This window comes from Peromyscus leucopus, chromosome 22 (genome assembly GCF_004664715.2).
Source record: "Peromyscus leucopus breed LL Stock chromosome 22, UCI_PerLeu_2.1, whole genome shotgun sequence".
Lineage (NCBI taxonomy): Eukaryota > Metazoa > Chordata > Mammalia > Rodentia > Cricetidae > Peromyscus > Peromyscus leucopus.
In genome coordinates this window covers 24,578,209-24,602,111 of record NC_051081.1, presented here as the reverse complement: position 1 = coordinate 24,602,111, position 23,903 = coordinate 24,578,209, and the positions used below count along the sequence as shown (strand labels likewise).

General features: G+C 44.1%; 1 protein-coding gene across 1 annotated transcript in view; it reads right to left on the bottom strand.

The window, feature by feature from the left end:
* The window catches only part of Thumpd2 (THUMP domain containing 2), a 38,545-nt gene that overhangs the window by 13,428 nt on the left and 1,214 nt on the right, over window positions 1–23,903 (bottom strand). The window contains exons 2-6 of the mRNA XM_028855208.2: window positions 15,233–15,368; window positions 13,520–13,926; window positions 12,598–12,675; window positions 10,240–10,292; window positions 5,018–5,105 (exon numbers count right to left, since the gene is read on the bottom strand). Of these exons, the coding sequence (XP_028711041.1) occupies window positions 5,018–5,105; window positions 10,240–10,292; window positions 12,598–12,675; window positions 13,520–13,926; window positions 15,233–15,368 (762 nt within the window). The remainder of the gene's footprint in view (window positions 1–5,017; window positions 5,106–10,239; window positions 10,293–12,597; window positions 12,676–13,519; window positions 13,927–15,232; window positions 15,369–23,903) is intronic.

Here is a 23,903-nt window from a genome sequence, read left to right as displayed (position 1 = left end):
CAGAGGGAGAGTTGAAGGAGTGGGAAACTGTTCTGACACGCTAACTCTGAGACACCTTAGATCTCTGGGTATGGACGATGAGTGAGTCACTGGAGAGATGACTCTAGAGCTCAGGTTCAGGTTACAGATATAAATTTGGGTACAGTCAACAGGAGTCAGCTGCTACGTGGTATTCAAAGCCTAAGACTGGGTGAGATCACTTGGGAAGTAAGCGGAGTTACAAAGGGACGTCTATGCGTCAGGCCTGGGCGCTCTACACATAGACGCTCAGAAGACGAGGCTCGGTCATGCTGACTGAGAGGTGGTGCCCCGGCTTCAGGAGGCGAGCTAGTGTGGTGCCTAACCAGCAGAGAAGATGTGTTTCAGGGAGAGTGGCCACGTCATCAAATGTTAAAAAGATGATGGGCAGGTTCAGTGAGGTCTTCAGGAGAGCGGTGGGTGACAGAGAATGGGAAGGCAGGAACCGGAGGCAGCGTATATCAGCTATTTCCAGCAGTGATTTTTTTTTGGTAAAAGGAAGTAGAGAAAGGAAGTTGGACTTATTACAGGATTTTTTTTTCCAGGTTGCAAGCTATTAGAGAAAAGGGCAGGGTGATACCAATGGCTCTTAGAGTACATAGGTATGAAAGAGGAAGCTGAATCCAGAACCTGGTTCTAGGGTGGAACAGACAATTCACTACTGAAGGACAAAAGGCAATGTTACGTGGGCGCAGACTCACACGAAGAGAACACACGAGTTCTGGACTAGTGTTCAAGTCAAATAAGAAGGAAGAGAAATGAAAACGTAGAACCCAAAGCAACTACTGTAAGAGAGCAGAGTCCTTCCTTTTTAAGAAACAGGGCCTTGCAAAGTGACCAAGGCTGTTCTCAAATTCTTGGGCTCTTATGCTCCTGCCTCAGTTTCCCAAGTAGCTGAGACTATAGGTACACATTTCCACACCTGGAGAAGAGCAGGATTCTTGAAACAGAGACATCCAGAAGGCACACACACCCTTCTGGACTGGACATGACCTAGGATGTGGTAGGGTAGATGGTTACAGGGAGGGAGCCAATCAACCAAGAGGCAGGCCGTCGCCTGGCTATGAGGTCATTAAGAAGCAGACAGGACTAAAGGCTTATACTCTAACGGGAACGGCAGGGAGAGAGGTCTGTACCGGACTGGTGTCATCTAATACCACGCACTTCGAGGACAAAAGAAAGGAAGGAAAAAACCAGCCAGGAGCAAGCAGGACACCTACCCCGCCTCAGGTTGAGAGGCACTTGGATGTGGGAGGTAAACATCCTTCACTGGACATGTCTACAGAGGAAGCGGGGTCCCCAGGGCACAGCCAGGTGTCAGAACCAGACGGTACCTGAAGGAAAGAAGCGAAATATCCTTCAGGAAAGGAAAACTGTGTCCTGGCACCAAACATAAGTCTACATCAAGACAAAGGTAAGATTTCAGGTTTGTATGTGGTCACATGAATTTATATTTAAATGCAAACGTTGGAACTACTGAAAGTACAGAAAAGAACAGATGGTAATCATGTCTCTAGCCTTATACCAAAATAAATTGGGATAAAGGTTTAAAGAATAGCACGGGAGCTGGACTCTTGGCTAAGCTGATGCTCAAACCTCAAGGCTCAGATGCTCAGAGAAGCCTGGGCTCCCATTGAGATCCTCAAGAAGGAACCGGTAGGGGCCACCTTGCCTGGGCTGAGTAATAAGAAAGCAGTGGAACCAGCCTTCGGAGAGCTACAGAGCTGGAAGGAGACCAGAGGCCAGAGGCCCTTCTGTCAGGCATCTCCGGGCTGACAGAGTCTCTCCACACTGTTGATACAGAGACCTGTTTGCCTCTTACCATTTATTTGAGGCATTCAAATATCCATCGATCCCACCCTTTGGCCTTAGTAGGCAAGCAAAACACTGGCTCATCTATCCTATCTGCCCCAGTAAGCACAGATGTTAACTACTAGAGGGGCGAGGATTTGAGACCTCACAGATGCTCACTCATGACAACAAAAACCATAACTTCTAAGTTAGAAAAATCAACACATGAATTAAGGGAGATCATGTCTGTTATTCTTGGAACTTAGAAGAACTACTCAAATGGAGAGGTCAAATATGAAGAGATGGAAACACATGGGAAGGATGAATGACTTGGAGATGGAACCAGCAAGTTAATGATCTCCTGGGAATTTCAGAGGTCACAAACAGAGAGTTTAAAGTTAAGTTCACAAGACAGCCAAGGCGACGATATCAAATAATGGAAGAAGAAGAGCGTAGCTAGAGGGAACAATAGTAATTATTATGAAATAGTACCGATTTCATATGCCAGAATAACTTTAAATAACAACTAATGCAACCTGTGCATTTTCTAGGACAGCCACCAGTTTAACTGCTTTATTAATGTTAATTCACTTAGTCCTGATAAGAACCTACTATAACCATCATGGCAGAAACATTCTAAGGAGAGTCTCTCCTCTCACTCCTGAGAAAATGGACCCCAGGAAATTTCCCTTGGAACCTTACACTGGGAGAAAGAAACGCCAGAGGAATTTGTCTCTGAAAGATTTCACGAAGTTCTAACAGTTGTTAGATCACTGTGCAAGAGAGAAGGGGGCTGAGACAATGGTGACGGATGATGGGCAGGACAACACCGAGACTAGGACTGGTTAGTTATGCATTCAGCCCTTGATGTAAACCTAAATACTTTTTCAGGACCTCAGAGATGCACTTGTAGGTAGTAGGTCACCGGACATGCTTTGTTAGCTTCTGTCCTCATGTGGCCTCATTGAATACTCTTTTTTGCTATTCATGATTACTTGCTTTTTTTAAATTAAAAATTATTTTATTTCATGTGTGTGAGTGTTTTGCCTGCATGTATGCCTGTGCACTGTGTGTGTGCCTGAGGAAGCCAGAAGAGATTTGGATGGCTGGGAACTGGAGTTACAGATGGCTGTGATCCATCATATGGGTGCTGGGCACTGAATCCCAGTCCTCTGCAAGAGCAGCCTCTGCTTTTAGCCACTGAACCATTTGCAAACATCCATTTGGCCTACTGAGGACAGGCAGCTAAGCCTAGCCCTCAGGGCTGCTAAGGCCCAGGCTCCGACCCGAACGACTACTTTAACAGTATGAGAAGTTATTTTCATCTTGCAAACAAGACACTGAGGCACGGTTGGTGAATACTGTCCCTGAAAGTCCTTGGCCAGTAAACGCTGGACACAGAACTGAATCAGCAGGCAGATTGGGAAACTCTGGGCTTGAATGGACACACACCCAGGCACACACAACAAGAGGACATGCGTAAGGAGAATCTGCCAATACTCCCGAGCTTTAGGGGTGAAAAGAAAACCCTTAGGAGTCTCCTAGCAGAGAGAACCAAGAAAACCCACAGCGCACGGCAGCTCATCTGCGGCACCAGACCCTAAAAGAGCATCACGGAGGCCGAAAGGGGAGAAGAACTCCAGACTAAATCCTTCTCACGGCTGAGATGGTATGCCAGGAAGAATGAGAGCAGTCTGAGGAGGGAGGTGAGGCGAAGGTGATGGAAAGACCTGAACCACGTCATCGCCTCAGGAGGGGAAGGGAAAGAGAACAAACAAGGCAAGGAACAAACCATCTCAGAGGGTTCTTGGCAGCTGCGTCCAAATGTGTCGGGACAAGTGTGCTCCGACATTAAGGATGGGCAGGAGGGCCACGGAAGAGCCAACTCAGACTCTGAAACTGCAGAAGCAATGTTGAGCGAAGCTGTGATACACAGAAAGTCATTCAGTTCAGCCTTGCGGCTGGGGGCTGGGAGCGGAAGTCAGGACTGCGGCAGGAAGGGAAGAGAAAGCCCTCGTGACCCAGGAGGCACAGCTGGGAAGAAGCAGCGGTGGTGTGATCAGTTCTGAGTGGGGGAAGCAACCTGCTGGAATAATCAGTAAGTAAAATCCCTAAAATCCCCCCGGTCACAGTAGGGGGCAGTTCACAGGTGAACAGGGAGATGCCACAACAGACAGACAGGAAGAGAAGACGGGAAGTGGAAGAGGAGGACAGGAAGTGGATCTGCCATGCCTCTTCCTGGATGTTTTCAACGAAAGAGACAGGGACAGAAAAGACCAAAACCAGGTGTAACGCTGGGTGTGCTGGTAGTCAACTGAAAACAGAGAGGCTGACACAGGAGCACTGTCACGAGTTCAAGACCAGCCTTGGCTCCAAAGGGTACTCAGGACTGCTGGGGAGAACAGGCAAAACAGCAAATTTGAACTTGAAGATAAAAAGAAAGGTGTGGAATGATCAGTAAGATGTAAGACTTGGGGAAATCCTAGCTAAGCTGGCTAACCCAGATGAAGAGGGCGTTCACATGGAAAAGACAGCATTTGCAATGGAATCACAAAGAAGAAATAATGCAAATACAGGCACACAGGAAAGTTTCAGGATAGCTTTAGACTCTAACCAAAAGCAGAGATCATAAAAAACATTTTCAATTTGAAAACACAATTTTTGTTTTGTTTTGTTTTTGTTTTTCGAGACAGGGTTTCTCTGTGTAGCTTTGCGCCTTTCCTGGGACTCACTTGGTAGCCCAGGCTGGCCTCGAACTCACAGAGATCCGCCTGGCTCTGCCTCCCGAGTGCTGGGATTAAAGGCGCGCGCCACCACTGCCCAGCGAAAACACAATTTTCTTATTGTCAGTGGAACATTTATAGACTGATGAGGATCTTTTTTTTTATGATGTAGGTTCTTTAGGCCACATTTGGGGATTATGACTCACAATATTAGAAATAATAAAATGCAACTCACTTTGGCCTCAGCCCTTACAGTTAAAATGCTTAAAGAAGTTCAATGCAGAAGATTAAAAAGAAACAAAACAAAACAAAAAGTAGAAACTGTAACAGCTTTTAGGTCAAATTGCAGCTACAAAAAACCCCCCCAAAAAAATAGAGGGGAGAAAGGAAAAACAGCAAGGAAAACCTAGACCCGAAGTAAGCAGGGTGCCCACCCACAGGAAGGACCTTGCTGTGGTTGAGAGGGACACAGGCATCTTCCTGACCTTAATTTCCGCAACAGATGCCATGGCCCACGCTATGGTCGACCGCAGCCCAGCTGTCCGGATGTAAGTTCTGCTGGCCAAAGGAACTCTGTGAGAAAGAGACCAGGTAGGTATCAAATATTACTATATGCTAAAGAACGGGATACAGAACACAGACGTTTTGTCTGTATCTGAGAAGTACTTGAACATACCAATCTGATATATTCTTGACCTAGAGGATATTTTAACCTCATTATTAAATACCCTTTCCATTGGGCCTTTGTTTAATCAGCCAGTGTGGTATTAAAGAATAACACATTTTCTGGACAACTGAAATTTAAACTCTCCTATGTTCAAGTTATAAATGTAATCACACACAAAGGAACCTCTTACATAGCACTTCCCTGTCTTTACACAGAACAGCTGGCGTCATCAAGAGGACAGGGCTTTGGGATCTGGATGCAATGTGGGAAATTCAGTCTCTTCCGTAAGCTTGGTTTCTGCTGATCTGCATCCTTCTCGGAAGGCACAATGAGGCAGGAGCATACAAATGAGTCTCAGCTCTCATTCTTAACTGCAGCACAGGCCACCCTACACACATCCCTCATCCTAGCTACCATGTTCCTACATCCGACAGACTTCAAAGTAGTTCTAATCCTGACAGACTATTATGTATCATTTCTACCATCCGTTCTCTCCCTCCCTCCCTCTCCTCACCCTCTCTCTCTGTGTATGTAGGTCAGAAGCCAACATGGGTTATTGCTCCTCAGTGGCTGTCCTATTTAGAGACATTTGATTACACTGTGTAAAGATGTGTCACTGTGATTGGTTTAGTGAAAAGCTAAATGGCCAATAGTTAGAAGGAGGTTAAGTGGGACTTCAGGGGACAGAGAAGACTCTAGGAAGAAGGGCGGAGAAGCCAGCCACAGGGAGAGAAAACATGAGGTGCAAGATGGAAGAGAGCTAACACCACGTGATAGTATGTAGATTAATATAAATGAGTTAATTTAAGTTATAACAACTAGTCAGGAACAAGCCTAAGCTATATACTGAGCTTTCATAATTAATAAGAAGTCTTCATGTCATTAGTTGGGAGCTGACTGGTGGGACAGAAAAAGACTCATTACACTGTCCGCCTTGTTTCTTAAACAGGGCCTCTTCACTGGGACCTGAGGCTTGCTGATTAGGCTTGCATTGCTGAACGATGCTGAACAATGAGTGCAAGGGGGGGGGACTCGGGTTACAAATGAATGCCACCATATCTGGCTTTTTATGGGGTTCTGCAGATGAAGTCATGTCCTCATGAGGATATAGCAAGCATTTTACAGACTCAGCTGCCTCCCCAACTTCCATTTCCTCCTTTCCAATGCAACTTGCAAGAGGCATCTTGGAAAGTTCAATGCAGATTTAGAGCTACAGTTTGTGGGCGAGATAAAGAAGTTAGGATTTCAGGTTTTGTGCTGGTGTTTTGAGGTAGGTTTACTTTAAAAACAGTGAGAAGAATGTCACACAAAGTCACAGTGTTTTCTGTACGCTTCCAAAAAAACTTTCAGTGCAATTCCAGACTTTGAATTCCTTTATCATTTTATTTCTCATCTTTATCTGGCTTTCAATTATTCTGTTTGTTTGTATCCACCATAAGTTTCTTAAGTCTTAGACTCAGAAGGCATATTGCTTTCCAGGGAGACACTGTAACTGCGTACTTCTCGCTATGGTAAGGTGGTTCTATGTGGTAAAACCATGTGAATTGGCCTGTTAATTGAAACCTTTTCAGGAACTAACAGTCCACATTATAAATAGTATCATATTTATAGCTTTGAATCCCATGCTGTAAACTGGTGGTAGCTAGACCATAAAATATTTTGATCAATGAATTTTGCTCCTACAGAGTAAGCTTGGCAATTATCTTGCTATGAAACAAATCAATTTATACTATAGATAGCAATGAGGAGACCCTGTGTGGAAAATGGTCCTCAGTTGAGAAGTTTACAAAATCTTCTTCCAAGGAGCAGGGATTTACACAGGACCACTGACAAAAATCTGACAATACCTTCCCACTGCAAATGTGTTCTTACTGTGCTAAACCCAAGCATCGTGACCTGCCCTGACTCCAACAAATGGACCATTCAAAGCAGCAAGGAGCAGCTCAGGGAGAAGCAGAGCTCAAATTCGTGAGAAAAACAATGATCTGCTTGTTTAGGGTTTGTTTCAAATCAGATTTCAGTTGTTCAAAAAATACAGGTTTTGGTTTCCCCCATGTAGATAAATGTCTTCTTTCTCTTACACAGCATCCTCCATCAAGACAAGGATGTTGTGGTGGTTAGCATCATCTTAACGCCTAGGAGGCAGCCCTCCAGGCACACCTGGGATGGGCTGTCGAGATTTAGATTAGTTAGCCTCTGGAATGTCTGGGAGGACTTACTTTCATTACATGAATTGAGGTGGAAAGACACATTGTAACTGTGGACACAATTCTTCCCTGAGTAGGGAATCCTGGGCTGTAGAAAACGCAGAGGACAAGCCAGGCACTACGTGCATTGATGCATTGCTCTCTGTTCTTGGTTGTGAGTGAAATGTGATTCCCCTGCCCCAGTAGACTGCAATCTGCAACTGGGAGCCAAAGAATCTCTCTCTCTCTCCCTTAAGTTGCTCTTGTCGGAGGATTCAATTACAGCGACAGAAATTTTGTGACACCTGTCAGGAAGATCTCCCCCTTCTCTTGTCCACTGAGGAGGCCTTACTTAATCCATCACACCTCCTTTCTTTTTTTTCTTTCAGATTTTCTATCCCTTTTCCCCTCTCCCTCTCCTTCTCTGCCTCCCTTTCTTCCTCTGCTTTTCTTCCTTCCTTTTGAAATGGTCTTGCCATGTAGTCTAGGCTGTTCTAGAACTCACCATGTACCCAGAGTGTTTTAGAAGGTAAGTGTGTGCTACCATGCCCAGCTTTGCCCATCTGCCATCCATTAGTTAACTCTTTCCTAACTGGTCATTCATCATCATGTGCCCCTCTCCTGCCAGACTGGATTCCTTGAACTTGACCATCTTACTCAGACACACAGTTGTTTCACTTCAAACTAACTGAATCGATTCCTGTTATCCTAGTCAGTGTTCCTCCCCTTCCTCACTAGTTGCTGAACATTTCAAAAATAAAAGGTGAAATGTATTCAGCACACTCTGAATCCTAGAAACAGCACCAAGAATTGTCATAGAGCCTGGCTCATTTAACCCCAGCCACAGAGCTATTTTGCTGGTTTGAATGAGAATGGCTCCCATAGGCTCCTATATAGGAATGCGTGGTCCACAGACAGTGGAACTGCTTGGGAAGGATTGAGAGGTGTGGCCTTGTCGGAGGAGGTGTGCCTATGGGGCTAGGTGTTGAGGTTTCAAAGGCCCATGCCAGACCCAATCTCTCTCTGCCTCTAACTGGTGGATAAGATGGAAGCTCTCAGCTACTGCTCCAGCACCATACCTGCCTGCCTACTGCCATGCTCCCCACCGTGATGGTAATGAACTCTAACCCTTTAGAACTGTAAGCACCCAATAAACCTTTTCTTCTCTAGGTTGCCTTGGTCATGGTGTCTTATCACATGAATAGATAACCAAGACAGCTATCAAGTAGGAAATATTATTTTCTTGATTTTACAGTAGAGAAGTGATAACATGACCATGTGGTGTAGATACAGTCAATACCCTTGGGACTTCAAACTGTGCTTCAAAAGATCCAAACAGTTCTTGTCTTTAATGAAAGCAAGCCCTTTAGGAACTACTAAGATATGCATTTGGATGTGGCCCTCAGACATCTTGGCTATCTTACGCTGTTTCACAATTTTCCACTTTCTTCCATGTGACCGTGGGTTACCAAGTTGTTCCTTTTGTTCACACTCTCCCAATCATTATTTTCAGTCAAGAGACAACTTTGAGACCGCTTCATTCACTGTGGCAGTTCAACTTACCACAGGATATCAACTGTAACCTTATTTACACTGTGCGTTCCAGTTCTGAATCTTAATTTTCAGTACGTATGTGCTTTCAAACTTTCAGCTTATTACTAATTATTATTTGAAATGCAACATGTGTGACTTCTTGTGTTTCTACAGCAAGAAAAATTGGAATAATAAAATTTAATGACTTAAAAACACTTATATAAAGTTACACATACTTGGCTGAATAAAAATTAAGTTTTATATATAATTGAAAATTTAAAATATTAACTTAATTGGTGGTTGGAATCTAAATATATCACTGTTGCATTTAGTACCACTAGGTATTCTTCTTCTAGTCAATTTCTAGACTCACCTTTTTTAGAGGAGGGAGAAGGGGTCAAAATAATGGTAACAAATTCTTTATGGGGGCTGGGAATGTAGCTCAGAAATACAACATCTGTATAGCATGTGTGTGTGTATGAAGCTCTGGGTCTGACCCCCAGCATCAAGGTAGGGGGAGGGACTGGGAGACAGGGAGGGGAATTGGGAGGCACAGCTCAGCTCACAGCCTTGTGCTAGCCAGCTGGAGAGCTCATCTCTGGATAAGAGCTATTATAACCACTTTACGCATTATAAAAATGCATTCTCATTTAAGACTGAGAAAACATGAACTTAAGGCAAAGGCATAATTAACAGAAAAGGATATCTAGTCACTATACTGTGTGAACAGGTTAGACACACAAGACACTTTAAAAATGCCATGGACACATACATGCTTTCAAGAACCTAAGAATGACTATTTGCCTCCAAACAGTTTTCTTCTCAAAACATCTAGAAAAGGCACCTGTTGTATAGAAGTCAGTAGATATATTTTTTTTAAAAGAATTTGAATTTATTTAGTACTCTGCATGAGTATAAAGACACCTGAAAATGATTTTTAAAGTGAGCAATAGCCACTCCTAATGGTCTATAAAACTCCTCAGACTATGAGCAACATAATAATAATGGCAAGTAAATCTAGAGAATTTCTGATGTGCATTTAAGTAAGTTTTTTTTTTTTTTAAATTACATCTCCAAGATGCCAGTAGACTAACAATCATCGCTTATACATGGGTCTGCGCAAACTACTTAATAATAGAAATAATGATGCAGTGTTTCAAGATTCATCCTGTAATCTGTGGATGACTGTGGTCAATCAGCCCTAACCAGTCAGATCAAGGTCCATCCCCAAGCACAGATCCCAGAAAGCTTTGCCCCTTTGCTGTGTGTCAACACTCCATACTATGTAAATTAGTTCTTAGTTCTACAGGAACAACGTTACCTGAACAGGGGGATCCCCACCACAGAGTAAGCGTCACTCAGGTGCACGAAGATCTGAAAGGACAAACAGAATCAGAAAGGTCCAGGAAAGCACCACATCAAGTTACTGACAATCTGAAGCGTTTGAGTTTATACAAACTGGATTTTAATAAGAAATGCCAAGACCTACTTGTCATGTCTGAAAAAAAAAAAAAAAAAAAAAAAAAAAAAAACAACTATAGTCCTTTGTCCCTAACTAGAGGTAAACCAAAATTAGGTTCATTTCATAAAAAAAGTCTGAGGACCGGGTGGTGGGTAAAATCCACAGAGTCATGTGTCAAAGAGCTCGGATCTTTCTTCGCTGCATTTCTGGACCACAGCAACTGGATTGAGCTTTTCAGACTGGGGTAGCTAAGACTTCCTCAAGCCTGCTCTATCCCTACGCCATGCAGGGCTGTCTACCCCAGCACACAGACAGCACAAGACAGAGGGAGCTTCCCTCAGCCAGGATGTCCTCTCTGCCACCTGCAGGCAAGTGTCTTAGGTGTCTATTGCTGTGATAAACACCAGGACCAAAAGCAACCTGGGGAGGAAGGGGTCTCCTTCATCTGACAACTCTCAGGTCACACTCCATCACTGAGGGCAGTTGGGGCAAAAACTCAGGGAGGGGGCCTGGAGGCAGGAGCAGACACCATGGAGGAGTGCTGCTTACTGGCTTGCTCCCATGCTTTGCCCAGCTTGCTGCCTTGTACAGTTCAGGACCACCCAGAGTGGCACTGTCACCCCCAGTGAGCTGGGCCTCCCCACAAAGATTAATTAAGAAAATGCCCCAGAGACCCACCCACAGGCCACCCGACAAAGGCATTGTCACTGAGGTCTCTCTTCCCAAATAACTCCATCTGTGTCAAGCTGATAAAACCAACCAACCAACCAACCACCAACCCATAGCTTCTTTCCTTCCTTCCATTAGGTTCTGGATAGAATTTAATGTGTCATCATTAGCAGCCCACATAGAATTAAAAAATGGGAGTTTCTCTTACTCATAGTCTGAGGAGTTTTGTAGACCATTCTAACACGATGAAGCACGTGACCCGTGGTACTTTCACCCAAAGTCTCTTTCCCCTAACTTGCTGCTAGAGATGGAACATTGACTTCGGGGCCTCACACACGCTGGGTAAGTGCTCTATGACTGAGCCACGCCCCAGCCCCGAGGTCAGGTTCGACACTAGCATTTTCACAGGGCCGTTCTAATACAGGAAACTGTCATCAAGAATTGCATGAGGTGGTCTCCCTCACTTGGGGACAATTTCTCCATCAACTGAAACACCACAGCTGAATTCGCCAATTGTATTGATTCTGCATTTTAGCAATATTATTTAATAGAATTCTGTTCTATTTCAAATTTTAATATATATTGATCCCATTTTCAAATACCAAATGTCAAGAACAGTGTCTCCCACTATAAAACTGATTTCCTATCAGTTTTACAGGATAAAATTTAAGGATTGATTTATCATTGATTTGAGTCATACATTTTACTAAACATTGCTTTAACACCAATTACGGTTTTGTACGGTTACTTTAACCCAATAGAGCTATTATAAACTCCATGAGATGGTGGGTAAGAGCTAAAACGATGGCATTTTTTGTGGGATGATTTTGACAGTGTAATGGAGCTAGGAGAGAGATGAAGGAGAAAACAGAGAGGAGATGAAGTGGGGGAGAAAACACCACGCCAAAAAATCTGGGGGCCAAAATATTTTGGGTACGCCATTGGATTTACATCAGATACTGTGTTTAGAGGTGAAAAATATAAATAAAAGGGAAGAAATTCCAACAACTCACAAATGGTTCTGACTTATTTGGCCAGGTCTATCCCCATATAAAGTTGGATCACATGGAATAAATTTATACATAAATTATTAAAATAACTAACTGCCTGCCAAATTCATAAGATGGTTTTCAAAATACAGGGAAGGTTAATTTTTGTTACTTCCTGAATTTATTTGTCCCAAATAAAAGATAAACATAATCCCATAAGCCCAACAAAGCCACTAGTAACAATACTATCATATTTTGTGAATCTTTAGGTTATTACTCATTTTCTTTACATAGCAGCTATATGAAATAATTTCTTATAAAGATATTTGTTACGCATGTGAAGACCATGGAGAGAGCTGCTGCAATCTCACTATAAATGCTTCCTTCAGCTGTGGCCAAATGACTCCAGTCTGGATAAGACATTTCTGTATTATTTGGCTGCCAAAGAGAAGCAGGCTGCTGGACCCATGCAGACATACTTTCTCTAACTGGAGTTGACCCAAAAAGTACGAAAAGGAGATGATCCTGCTGAATAGAAATCAAGATGGAAATTCATTACCTCTAAATGTGGATTTCTCAAGTTGGCTTTCCATCCAAACTTCCTCATGAGAGCAATTCCAACCACTTTTCCTGCCTCCTGCAAGGAGGCAAGTTATAGAAAAGGTAAGACTATAAGAAAGAAGAAAACTTTAAAACGAATAAGAGCTAGCTATTAAGTGATATTAAAATGTAACTTCCAAGACTGCCTGTGCAAGGCAACAGTGCTGTATTTCACTCTCTCCATTTTCAAACCCCTTAGGATTATGCTCTACTTGTGTGTAATCTCTACTCTGGCAATTTTAGGTGTGTGATGTAAGACCATGACCTTCTAATAAAGGAAATGAACCGCACTGCAAGATCACAGGTTAACTATTACCATCCTCTATGTCTGCCCATGACCAGATCAGTTTCATTAGACTCAACCTTTAGGGTCTGTGTGACTCTAAGTTCGACTAAAGATCCAGACCAGTTTTGTGCTACTGACCTTTGTAAGGGCCAACCAATAGGTCTTGGGATGGAAACCGGTGTCCGTCCACCCTCCCTAGACTACTAGGCTTCATGGGCACTGGTATTTGTGGACTAGGTCCCAGGGACAAACCTACAAACATCACACAGTGCAGGGTGATCCTCAACAGACATGTGCTTGTAATGAAGAAGACCATATATGTATATATGTATGTATCTCACAACATCAGCGTTTACAAATGCAGTGGACATCTATGGACTTTAGAAGAATTTAGGAGGAGAGTAAATGGCTGCCATGTGGAATGGCACAGTGTTCCTCTGGAGCCGCTGAGGCAAAGTTGAACTGGGAAATGTACTTTTAGAGACAGACAGTCAAACGAAGTCAGACCTCATCATCCGTCTGGGCTGTCTTATCTGTGCTGTAGGAGGTGTGCCCTTGGAAGGCATGATCCCACCTGGGTGACGAGCGTGCATACCTGTGCAGTGAAGGCCTTTCCGATATTCCCGCTGCAGCGACAGGACACCCTGAAGGTCACGTCCTCCTGGCTCTGAGTGTCAGCTGCCTTCACCAAGTCATTCTGGAGTCCTTGCTCCTGAAGCCCGTCGGCTCCGGTGAGAGCACCCCCCTGCTCCCGGGAGTCTTCAGGAAGTCTGATCCGCTGGTCTTCCCTGTGACTCTCCTCGTGTATCTCCTCCAGTTTTAACTTCTTAGCACTGACAATTTCATTTTCAAACACTTTTCGCTTTAGTGGGTTAGTATCCCTCTGAGAGACTTTTTCTCCTTTTGTATCTTGTTCAAGGAGTTTTTTCCAAAGTGAAATGGCCTTCAGCCAACTTCCTGGATCATCATTTATAAGTCTCTGCATTTCATTTAGTATTTTTCCTAAATAAACAAAACCTCAGTTTATCCATCTTCAAGCTTATAGACAACTGTCTACTACATTCATCAATCTGGATTTCATGACCTTTATTTCTTTAAAATATTTTACTGAATTGCTACATGAACAAAATTTCACTTTTATTTGGAGTTTATGTAATTTATCCTAAGAATGTACAGCAGAATACGTTCCATTATTTTACATAGAGACCCAACTTATAGAAATCCCAAGCACTACTTTAGCAAAGCTATTTATCCTGTGATACTACACTCAGCAGATGGTGAGCTCATGCACAGACCTAGGCGATATACTGATCTTCGAGAGAACAGTAACCTTGTCCATAAACCGGAAAATACCGAGATCAGGAACAGAGCAGCTGAACTTTGGACCCATTTCATTTTAGATCACAAAGATATTAACATGAATCTTAAGTTTCCATGAAGTCAAACTTCAGATACACAAACCACTTATAAGTTTGGGGCTGTCAGCCTGCCCAGGACCTTTAACCTTTCCTTATAAACAAAAGTCACTAAGTTGATCTGAAAATTACCACTACAGTTCCTTCAAGAGGACAGTGTATGGATGCTGGGAGGAAATTATGATAACCCCACAAATCCTTGGGATTTGCTTTAATTTTTTTTCCCCTTCCCAGTCTTGATTTTGGTCATTTGCCACTTTTCTTGAGATAGCTTCTTACAGATTTATGTAATTGTTTGATGTCTCATACACACAGTAATCAGAGTGAGGGTGGAGGCAATGTTAAATCCTGCGGTGTCTGCCTTTTAAAAATGGCTTTAATCATGATCTTGAAATTATTTATATAACATAATTTTAAAGTTAGGGAGTAACTATAAAATCTCCCAAGCTGCCTTTATAAATGGGCATAAGTTTGTTAAAAACACTTAAGATTCTAGGAGAAGAAAATTTTACTATGTAATAATTTCCAACTATATCATTGAGTTAAACTTTATAAGATGACAGGTTTTTTTTTTTTTTTTTTTTTTACCAACTTGTGATGCAAAATTGTATTCTGGTTATTATGTGTTTTAAAAAAAATCAAATAAATACAGTGGAGCATATTTATCTCTAGAAAGAAAACTTGTGAACAATAAAACCCAGAAGGCAGGCAGCAGGTTCCGAAGAGAAGCGAAGGAGCTGGCTATAGATACGATAATACCAGGGAACCGAACTGCTATAATCTCTGTAACTAACAATGAATGAACTGGAGTCTGTGAAACGGAGACACACAATTGCTGGGCGGACAGCCTCGGTCACACGGCAGTTGGGTAAAGCAGTGGGCACACGCTGTACCTTTGCGGAGAGAAGGAGCCGCAATTGGAAGCTGCTTCTTAATCAACAGAAACAGCCTTTCCGCTGACTTCAACTTCTTCATCGAGCTCAGGTCGGAACAGGTGGTGAAGAACACTTTTCCTGAAATATATTCCACCTAGACACAGAAAAACAGGCATCAGTATGGCTAAGGGCCACTTCCTTTGTCCCTGTGATCGTTTGGGGAGCATCTGTCATTGGTAGGCTCTGCCAACGTGTGTTTTTCCTTTAAACACTTAACAAGCCCAAGGTCGATTTTATCACGCCCATTTCCCACATCACAAACTGACATCTAGGGTAGGCTACACAATCTGCATAAGGTCACGTGGTCAGACGATCATGCTACCTCTTGTAAAGTACACACCCAGGTGACTGGAAAAACCATAAAAGATTCAATAATTACACTGCCAAACCTCACCCACTGTTTAAAAGTAGGCAAAAGACAGGTAACATGCATAGCACAAATTAGGTGTCTAGACCAAGATGGATGTTTATTAAATATTCCCATGTCTGAACAAGAATACAACAGACATATAAACTAAGATGTAAAACTTGCCAGACAATACCATAAATTAAACCCAGAAGAAATGAAAACGTTTAACTGCTTATCAGCTGTACTGATAAGCTGTACTATATGTTAGCACCGAGTAGGAAGTGACCGTTTCTAAAATGGTGGGGAGGAATCCTGTAAGACCTAGGAAGCAGGATTTTAACACACAGGAGCAGGTGCAGACGCAACAGAAACCTGGCCGCAGTCAACTGTCAGCACTCTGGCAGCCCTGGCTGAATTATGCTGATTGATAATGTCAGGGGGATGGATGGATGGCAGAGCTTAGGCCAGCCCGATAGACGGCCATGAAATTCTGAGTACCACAGATGGTAACGGGCAGCCATTAAAGAACTCTGATGAAAACCGTGACAGCAGTGATTTAGCTGACAGAGAAATGACCTTGGAAGGGGCATCAAAGACGGGGTGTAGCATGAGATGCTTGAGGGGGAACAGATTACCGAGGTAGAAACGGGGGGGGGGGGCACGTGGCCATGGAAGAGGAAGCTAGATAAGAGCGAGATATATACACCACACGGAAACGGGCCTCAGGACGAGTGTGTGGCACGTGGGGGAAGAAGGGAAAGGGGCACTCACTGACTGACAGGGAGTTGGACGTGGTGTGGACACAGCGCTTGGTGCCAAAGGAGTCCTAAACGTTCTAGCTGCCACAAGTCCTGGAAGGATGTGGACTGTCTCCGAGTTCTCCTTTTCACAGTGTGCATGGCTGACTGACACAATTGTGAGTTACCTGGAACTAAGGCGCCAGGGAGTCTGGGGTGCCTTGTGCTATGTATGGGTTGAATGGGTACCCAAGGGTCACGGACAGGAAGGCTGGTCAGTGTGGTGACACTGAGAGGTGGCAGGACTTGCACCAGGTCTGGCCTAGCAGGTAGTGGTTGCTTGGGTCACACCAGCTCTGAAATTGATGCTGGTCATCTGGGGTGAGCTGGGTCTCGCGACAGCAGCTACTTCCCAGGAAGGCAGGTTGCTATAAAAGACAAGCACGGCTCCCGCCCCTCATGGCATACACGCCCCTCCTTCAGACAGGCTCTCTGAGCTTCTCCACCTCTTGTGACACAGATGGGCGTGGCCATTTCAGACACTAGCCTCCCTACTTCGACTTTCCCTGTACCAGAATGTCGAGTCAAATTAACCTCTTGTCCTGGTGCCACTTATTCTGCCCCAGCAGAGTGACCTAAGAACCCACATTCTTAAGAAGTTATCACTCAGGGTTTGGAGGGAGGGTTCAGCAGTTAAGAGCACTGGCTGTGTTCCTTTAGAGGAGCAGGGTTCGATCCTGGCACACACACAGAGGCTCATGACCACCCATAACTCCAGTTTCAGGGATCTGAAGCTTCCTCCTGACCTTTTCAAGCACACAGCCCACACAGGCGGCCAAACCAATGCACATAAAAATAAATCACACACACACACACACACACACACACACGGTCATTATGCAACTTAATCTAAAGGATTTTTCCTTGCCAAGATTCTGAAGAAACGAAACTATTTTACTGAGAATGAATTGTTTCAGGACTAAAGTAACAGGGACAGAAGAGATGGCTCATTGGTTAAGAGCACTTGCTATTCTTGCAAAGGAAGGGATTCCTAGCAACCAAACAACGGCTCACAACAATCTGTAACTCCAGTTCCTGGGGAATCTGATGCCCTCTTCTGGCCTCTAAGGGAACTGCATGAATATGATTCATGCAGCAAAAACATTGATACACATTTTTAAAAAGAGGGAGATTAAGGTAATAAAAGCAAGAAAATGGACATCAAAACCTAGACCAGGGATGTTATTTAAGTAGCCATTGATCTAGACATTTATACCTCCTTAACTGTTCAATGATTTCTGCTTCTTTCCCCTGTTTGGCTATTAAGGAAAAGTCTATACAATCAGATTTTCTTAAAGTATCCTCGTTTTAAAAGAAAGGTTTATTACGAACATGGCATGGTATCAACTGACAGAACTGAGAAGGTTGGAGTATTCAGGACATCAAGTCATGAGAATAGTATGCTGATTAATTAAAATACCAAAACCCAAAGCAGCATTATTGTCTCAAGAGTTTACACACGGCTTACTAGTCTTTTTCCATATGACAAACCCAGACACGGTTTACTAATCTACTCACTGTGAGAACCACACAGTCACACGTGTGAATACAAGCAGTCTCCTCTTTGTGAATATTACCATTCCTCAAAGCGGGAGGGAGAATGAAGTTCAGTATTTAAGAATCCATCAACTGTTAAAGCTAGTGTTACCCTTTTCCTCCAGCTTTTTTTTCATTGCTTTGGGGGTAAGATTTATTTCTATTATTTTTAATCATGTGTATGTGTGTAGAAAAGCACAGAGGTGATTGGGTGCTAGAAGAGGCCACAGGTGCTGGAGCCTCCTGGAGTTGAAGTTACAGGCAGTTGTGAACTATGCATTGTGGGTGCTGGGGTCCTACTTAGGTCTGCTGCAGGAGCAATACTGTGCTCTTAGCATCTCTCCAGCCCCTCAACTTATCTACTCATTTATTTTTTTTTTTAATGTGTATGGTGTATGCCATGTGTGTTTGGATGCCTATGAGGCTAGATGGGTCCTTTGGAGCTGGAAGCAAGGTGCCAGCGGTCTGACGTGGGTGCTGGGAACTAAACTTGGGTCCTCTGGAAGAGTAGCAAGCACTCTTAACCTCTGAACCATCTCTCCACCACCACCCCTATTACTTCCTAACATGTATCTCTCTGTGTCAATGTCCATGTGTGGGGGGCATGTGTACCACAGTGCGAATGTGGGGGTCAGAGGACAATCTGTGGAGTGGGCGCTCTCCTTCCACCATGGGGGTCCCAGACAGTGAACATGAACTGTCAGGTTTGGCAGCAAGTACCTTTACCCAGGAGGATCCCTCAGGCCTTGGCTCATTGCTTTTAGTTGATTATATTCAATTATAATATTATGGAGCAATATAGCATTCTAGAATTTCCATCCTAACGGTTGTTATCTGAAAAGCTATCTACAAGTTGTTGCTCCCATTTGAATCATGAAAGCGTCGTGTCTGAACCAACTGGTCAGCTGTCTAGCACCCATGAGATGAGCTAAGAATCCTTCCCTGCCAGCATGCCAACTGCTTAGCATTCTTGTCTTTCCTTTGAAATTCAGGGGCTCAAGTTTAGCCCAAAGATCAGCAGATGCTTAAATGTAGGCAAACTATAGTATCACTGGTAAGTACCAAACTTGTAGTTCTACAGACACTATCTAGATGTAGAATGGATTTTTAAAGTACTAAGTGATCTGTGAGGGTGGTGTCTAAGTTTGTTTTGGTTCATTTTTTAAGACAGAATTTTAAAATTTAATTTTCAAAATGGCATCAAATTGAAAGAAAAGGAATACACAGAATCTTGAAAAGATTCCATTCCACAAAAATAACTATGAAACCACCCTCTTAGCTCTACCTATACCCTACTGCCACAGCACTATTAAAGAATGAAAAACCGGTTGGCCTCCTAAAGGCCTGGGTTAATAGTCTCCGCTGTGTGGAATTGCAGAGATCAGTGGACCGACAGGAGCTTCTGCTTAGCTAAAACAACACTGCCTCCGCTGCATGCGATTTTATCTTAAAGATAACCATTGCTACTATGATTCTTACCAAAAATTAGTATTTAGTACATTACGTGTTGTTCGAAAGGGATTTTTCTGCATTTAAAGTGGTCTAAATGTGTGTATTAAATGTTTAAAAATACCCAGGCACCTTTATAAAGACATTTAACCCACAAGTGGAACATGGGGATGGGGAATCAAGCATCAATCTGACCAAGCTCTAGTCACAAATTACAGGAATCCAGTTTACAGAAAATGCAGAGGACGGAGTCCTAGGTTTCCACGTGCCCCAACATTCCTGTGCTGAAAATAAGCTCGATGCACTATGGGAGGTAGGACCTTTCTAAGGCAGGGCCCAGCAGTGAGTGGATTAATGCTACTAAGGAAATGGGCTTGTTATTTATATACATGAACTTGGGCCCTGGTGGGCCTCTGTGTACCTTTTGTTTTCTCTCCCTGGGTGCTATATGCCATGTTAGAAGGCAGCAAGAAGTCCCTCACAGATACAGTCCCTCAACCTTGGGCTCCTGAACCTCCACGACTGTAAAAGGTACTTTTCTTTTCTCCACACAGTACTCAACCTGCAGTATTCATTTATAGCAATACAAAAGGACCAAGGCAGAGAGGAACACATTAAACCATGCCATGGAAATGAAGGTTGGTGTCTTGTCTTAGTTATTTTCCTTTTTTTAAATTTTTTTTATTTTTTTTTGAGACAGGGTTTCTCTGTGTAGTTTTGGTACCTGTCCTGGATCTCGCTCTGTAGACCAGGCTGGCCTCAAACTCACCTGGCTCTGCCTCCTGAGTGCTGGGATTAAAGGTGTGCACCACTACCACCTGGCTTAGTTATTTTTCTTTTTATTTGTTTTTTGTTTTGCTTTTTGAGACAGGGTTTCTCTGTGCAGCCCTGGCTGTCCCAGAACTCGCTCTGTAGACCAGACTGGCCTCGAACTCACAGAGATCTACCTCCCTCTGCCTCCCCAGTGCTGAGAGTAACTCCTTAGCTACTGCTCTACTACTGTAAAGAGACATCAGGACCAAGGCAACTTTTAAAAGAAAACATTTAATTAAGGCCTTGCTTACAGTTTCAGAGGGTGAATCCATAATCATCATGGTGGAAAAACAGACAGGCAGGCAGGCATGGTGCTGGGGCAGTAGCTGAAAGCTTAAATCTTATTCTCAAGAGGGAGGCAGAGAGAGAAGGGGATGGGGGCGGGGCAGAGACAGAGAAGAGAAGAGAGAGAGGACAGAGTGACAGACTGGGCCTAGTATGGGCTTCTGAAACCCCAAAGCCCACCCCCAGTGACACACCTCTTCCAACAAGGCCACAGTTCCTAATTCTTCCTTAACAGTCTGCCAGCTGGGAACCAAACATTCAAATCTATGAGCCTAGGAGGGGTCATTCTCATCCACCACCATTGGCAAATCTAGACGAGGGTAACTTTGCATCCAATCCAGGAGCCACCAGGATGCATGGCTTCTGGGCATCTGAAGTGGCACTACAGTGTCTGAAAAAATAGATTCTTATTTAACTCGAAATAGCCACCGTGGGGGTCGTGACCCTACTGTACAGCACAGCCATGGCGGGTCAGGAAATGAGCCCTGTTGAGCTGAGAATGGCTTACTGTTTTTTAAGGGATGTAAATACAACGGCGAAGAAAAATATAACAGAAATCACGTGACTAATAAAGCCTACAGGAATCTGACGGAAACCAATCGTGACACACACAGCCTGAAATATTTACTATCAGCCCTTTTATTTTACAGATGGCTTCAGTTTCAGGGTGAACAACCCAGTCACTTTAACAGGAGAATTCTGAGAGAAAAAGAAACAGAGGTAAATTTATAGATGAGATGAAGACTATCCACCAATCACAGTATGTAGATGGCATTTAAATGCCTACTGAAATACACAAACTTAAAAACAAAAGTCATATTACAAAATAAATTTGACTTTGAATACTAATTAGGTATGGGTTGAAAAGGAATGATTTCTTTTAGCTGTGTAAATGGTAAGGTGACATATTTTAAAAAATTCATCTCCTTTACACTATACCCACTGCTATGAAAGAGTCATGATTTAGAGTTATATAAGCAAACACGAAGATGAGATGATTCCTAGGATCTGCTTCAAAATATCCTGGGTTGGGAGTATGGCGGGGGTATGAATAAAACAGAATTCACTGGGGGTTGATCTCTACGGCAGCTGGCTGATGAGCGGGGAGAATCCACCGTATTATTCTGTTTGTTTCTGTGTCCATGAAAAACAGCTAACAGGAATATACACAGGAGGTTTTCGGCTGCAAGCTGTTTCGGAGGCGCTACGTGAGCGGCAGTCACCTGGGAAGGGAGAGTGTTTTCATGTTCAAATGCAAACACCTGAGCTTATCAGCAGCTCGACTCAAAGAAAAACCTTCTGGGCCTGGCACCCAGGGATAATATGCACCTTCAACAGGCTTCCCTGGTGAGTCCTACCTTCACTAAAACCCAAAAAACACTGATTAAAATTGAGTGATTACCTCCTAAAAGTAAACAGTCACTTCTGGATTAATTTGTTTTATAAATTCAGATTTTTGAATATTAATTTTCTTCCAGCAAACCTAAATTTCTAAGAGACTCTTCTCACCACAAGAATGATTTCCTTAAGTATCCCTGTGCGACTCACTTTGTGGGAAAGGATTTATGGGGCACCGATGATTGGCCACGCACCCCACGCTATCTATCTTTAGGTTAATGACACCATGAAAGTCGGTATTAGCCAAGGGAATGGGAGGCTCAGAGATGTGAACCATTTATTCGAAATCACACATCCAGGAAAGACTAGGGTGAGAGTTGGGTGCACGTTCTTCACCGTGGCTTTGTGGACCCTGCCTTCGAACGATCTTCTCTTGCCTATTTTCAGCCTTTCTCCTCAGGGTGGGCTGAGCTGGGGACACAGAGAAGGTGGCGGCGGTGGCAGTGACGGGGCTGTCGGCAGTGTATCAGAGGACGGCGCCCAGAGAGCCGCGAGCAGAGAAATGACAGAGAAGGGGGGGGGGGAACGGGACGACGACTAAGAGCTAAGATGAGCAATGGTGGGCCCTGGTTGCCCGAGGGAGACCTGCTCCCTCTTTCCCCCCAGGGTACTCTTGAGCAGGGAGAAATGAGGAATATGTAGACAGAAGTACAGAGGGAGAGAGAGACAGACAGAAACACAGGACAGCCTCCGGAGGGCCTGGGTCAAAACCCACCAGCCCCTTCTGCCTCTTCTAACGGGCTTTTAAAGGAATGTCAAGGGGTGGAGCGAAAGACCTCCCCCCAGCACAGCCAAGTGCAGACCGTCTCAGACACCTGGTGACCATGCACATGGTCCAGCCATCCCCTAACGCGGCCCTGCTGGGTAAAGCAAGCTCAGATCTCACTAGGAAGCTTTTGTGGGCTCCCACAGTTGCTAGAAGAATTGCGGGCACTGCTAAGCCTTAAAGGCCAAAGGTCTCAGCCCTATCGATGGAACACTAGCCACTGCCCAGGGCTCAGGGTCCTGCCACTCTAGGCCCCAGAGCCAGCAATCAGCAGCGGCCATTCCTTATGATTGCGTGCTGCTATCTGCTGCTGCCACTCACGGCTGCTCAATGTCAGGCATTCCAACTGGATCAGGGAGCCCAGAGGAACAAGCGAGCCTCCTTCCTGAGTTCGTCAAGCCACAGAGCTTTCACATCTCAAGTCTGGAGCAAGAGGTATGTCCCTGTGGGAGTGTGAAGCTGTAAGCCTCTGGACTTGCTAGTCCAGGCCCAAGGCTTTGGGCACTCAAGGCCCTAGGGTATCCACAAGGAGAAGAGCTCTCTCACTTACCTAGCCATAGTTAAACTCAGGTAGACAGCGAAGGACCCAGCTGATGGGAACAGAGTAATTCAGCCTAGAGGTGAAATACATAGGCTTGGAAGCTGGATCCAGACACGGGTCCTCCTACCACAGGATTGGTTTCCTTACGTCTTTGTAACTGGAGGTAAAAGCGACATAGTCACACTACATCTAGGAGGATTAAATCCTATGTGCAGAGCGGCTAACATCTCACGTACTCAGGAAATGTTAGGGCAATCCTCAAGTAATGACTCCAGCAACGAACTTGGGGAGTTTGTTTTCTGGTCAGAGCAGCTGGGGTGCAATTTGAGGGCTACTTGCTCAGATCTCCTTCCCACATCTCTCTCTTCCTAAAACCATACCAGAGCAGAATATGAAAACTCTCTTGGCATTTACCTGCTCTGGCTGTCAAGGAAGTTTCTCTCATGTTGACTGAATTCTCGGCTGTTACAAGCTTCCCTCAAACGATTTTGTCTTTGGAGGAGACAAACAGGATCCACTTCTTCTAACCATCTTAGCTGTCCAGATTGGACCACACCTTGTCATTTCCACACACCAAGCTCACCAGGTTAGCAAAGCAAATCCCGGGGCGGCACTATATATGGCCGCGAGGCTGGCTGAGTTATGATACAGTAATGCTTGATTTCAGAATCTGAATATTACTGTTGTCATTTTGT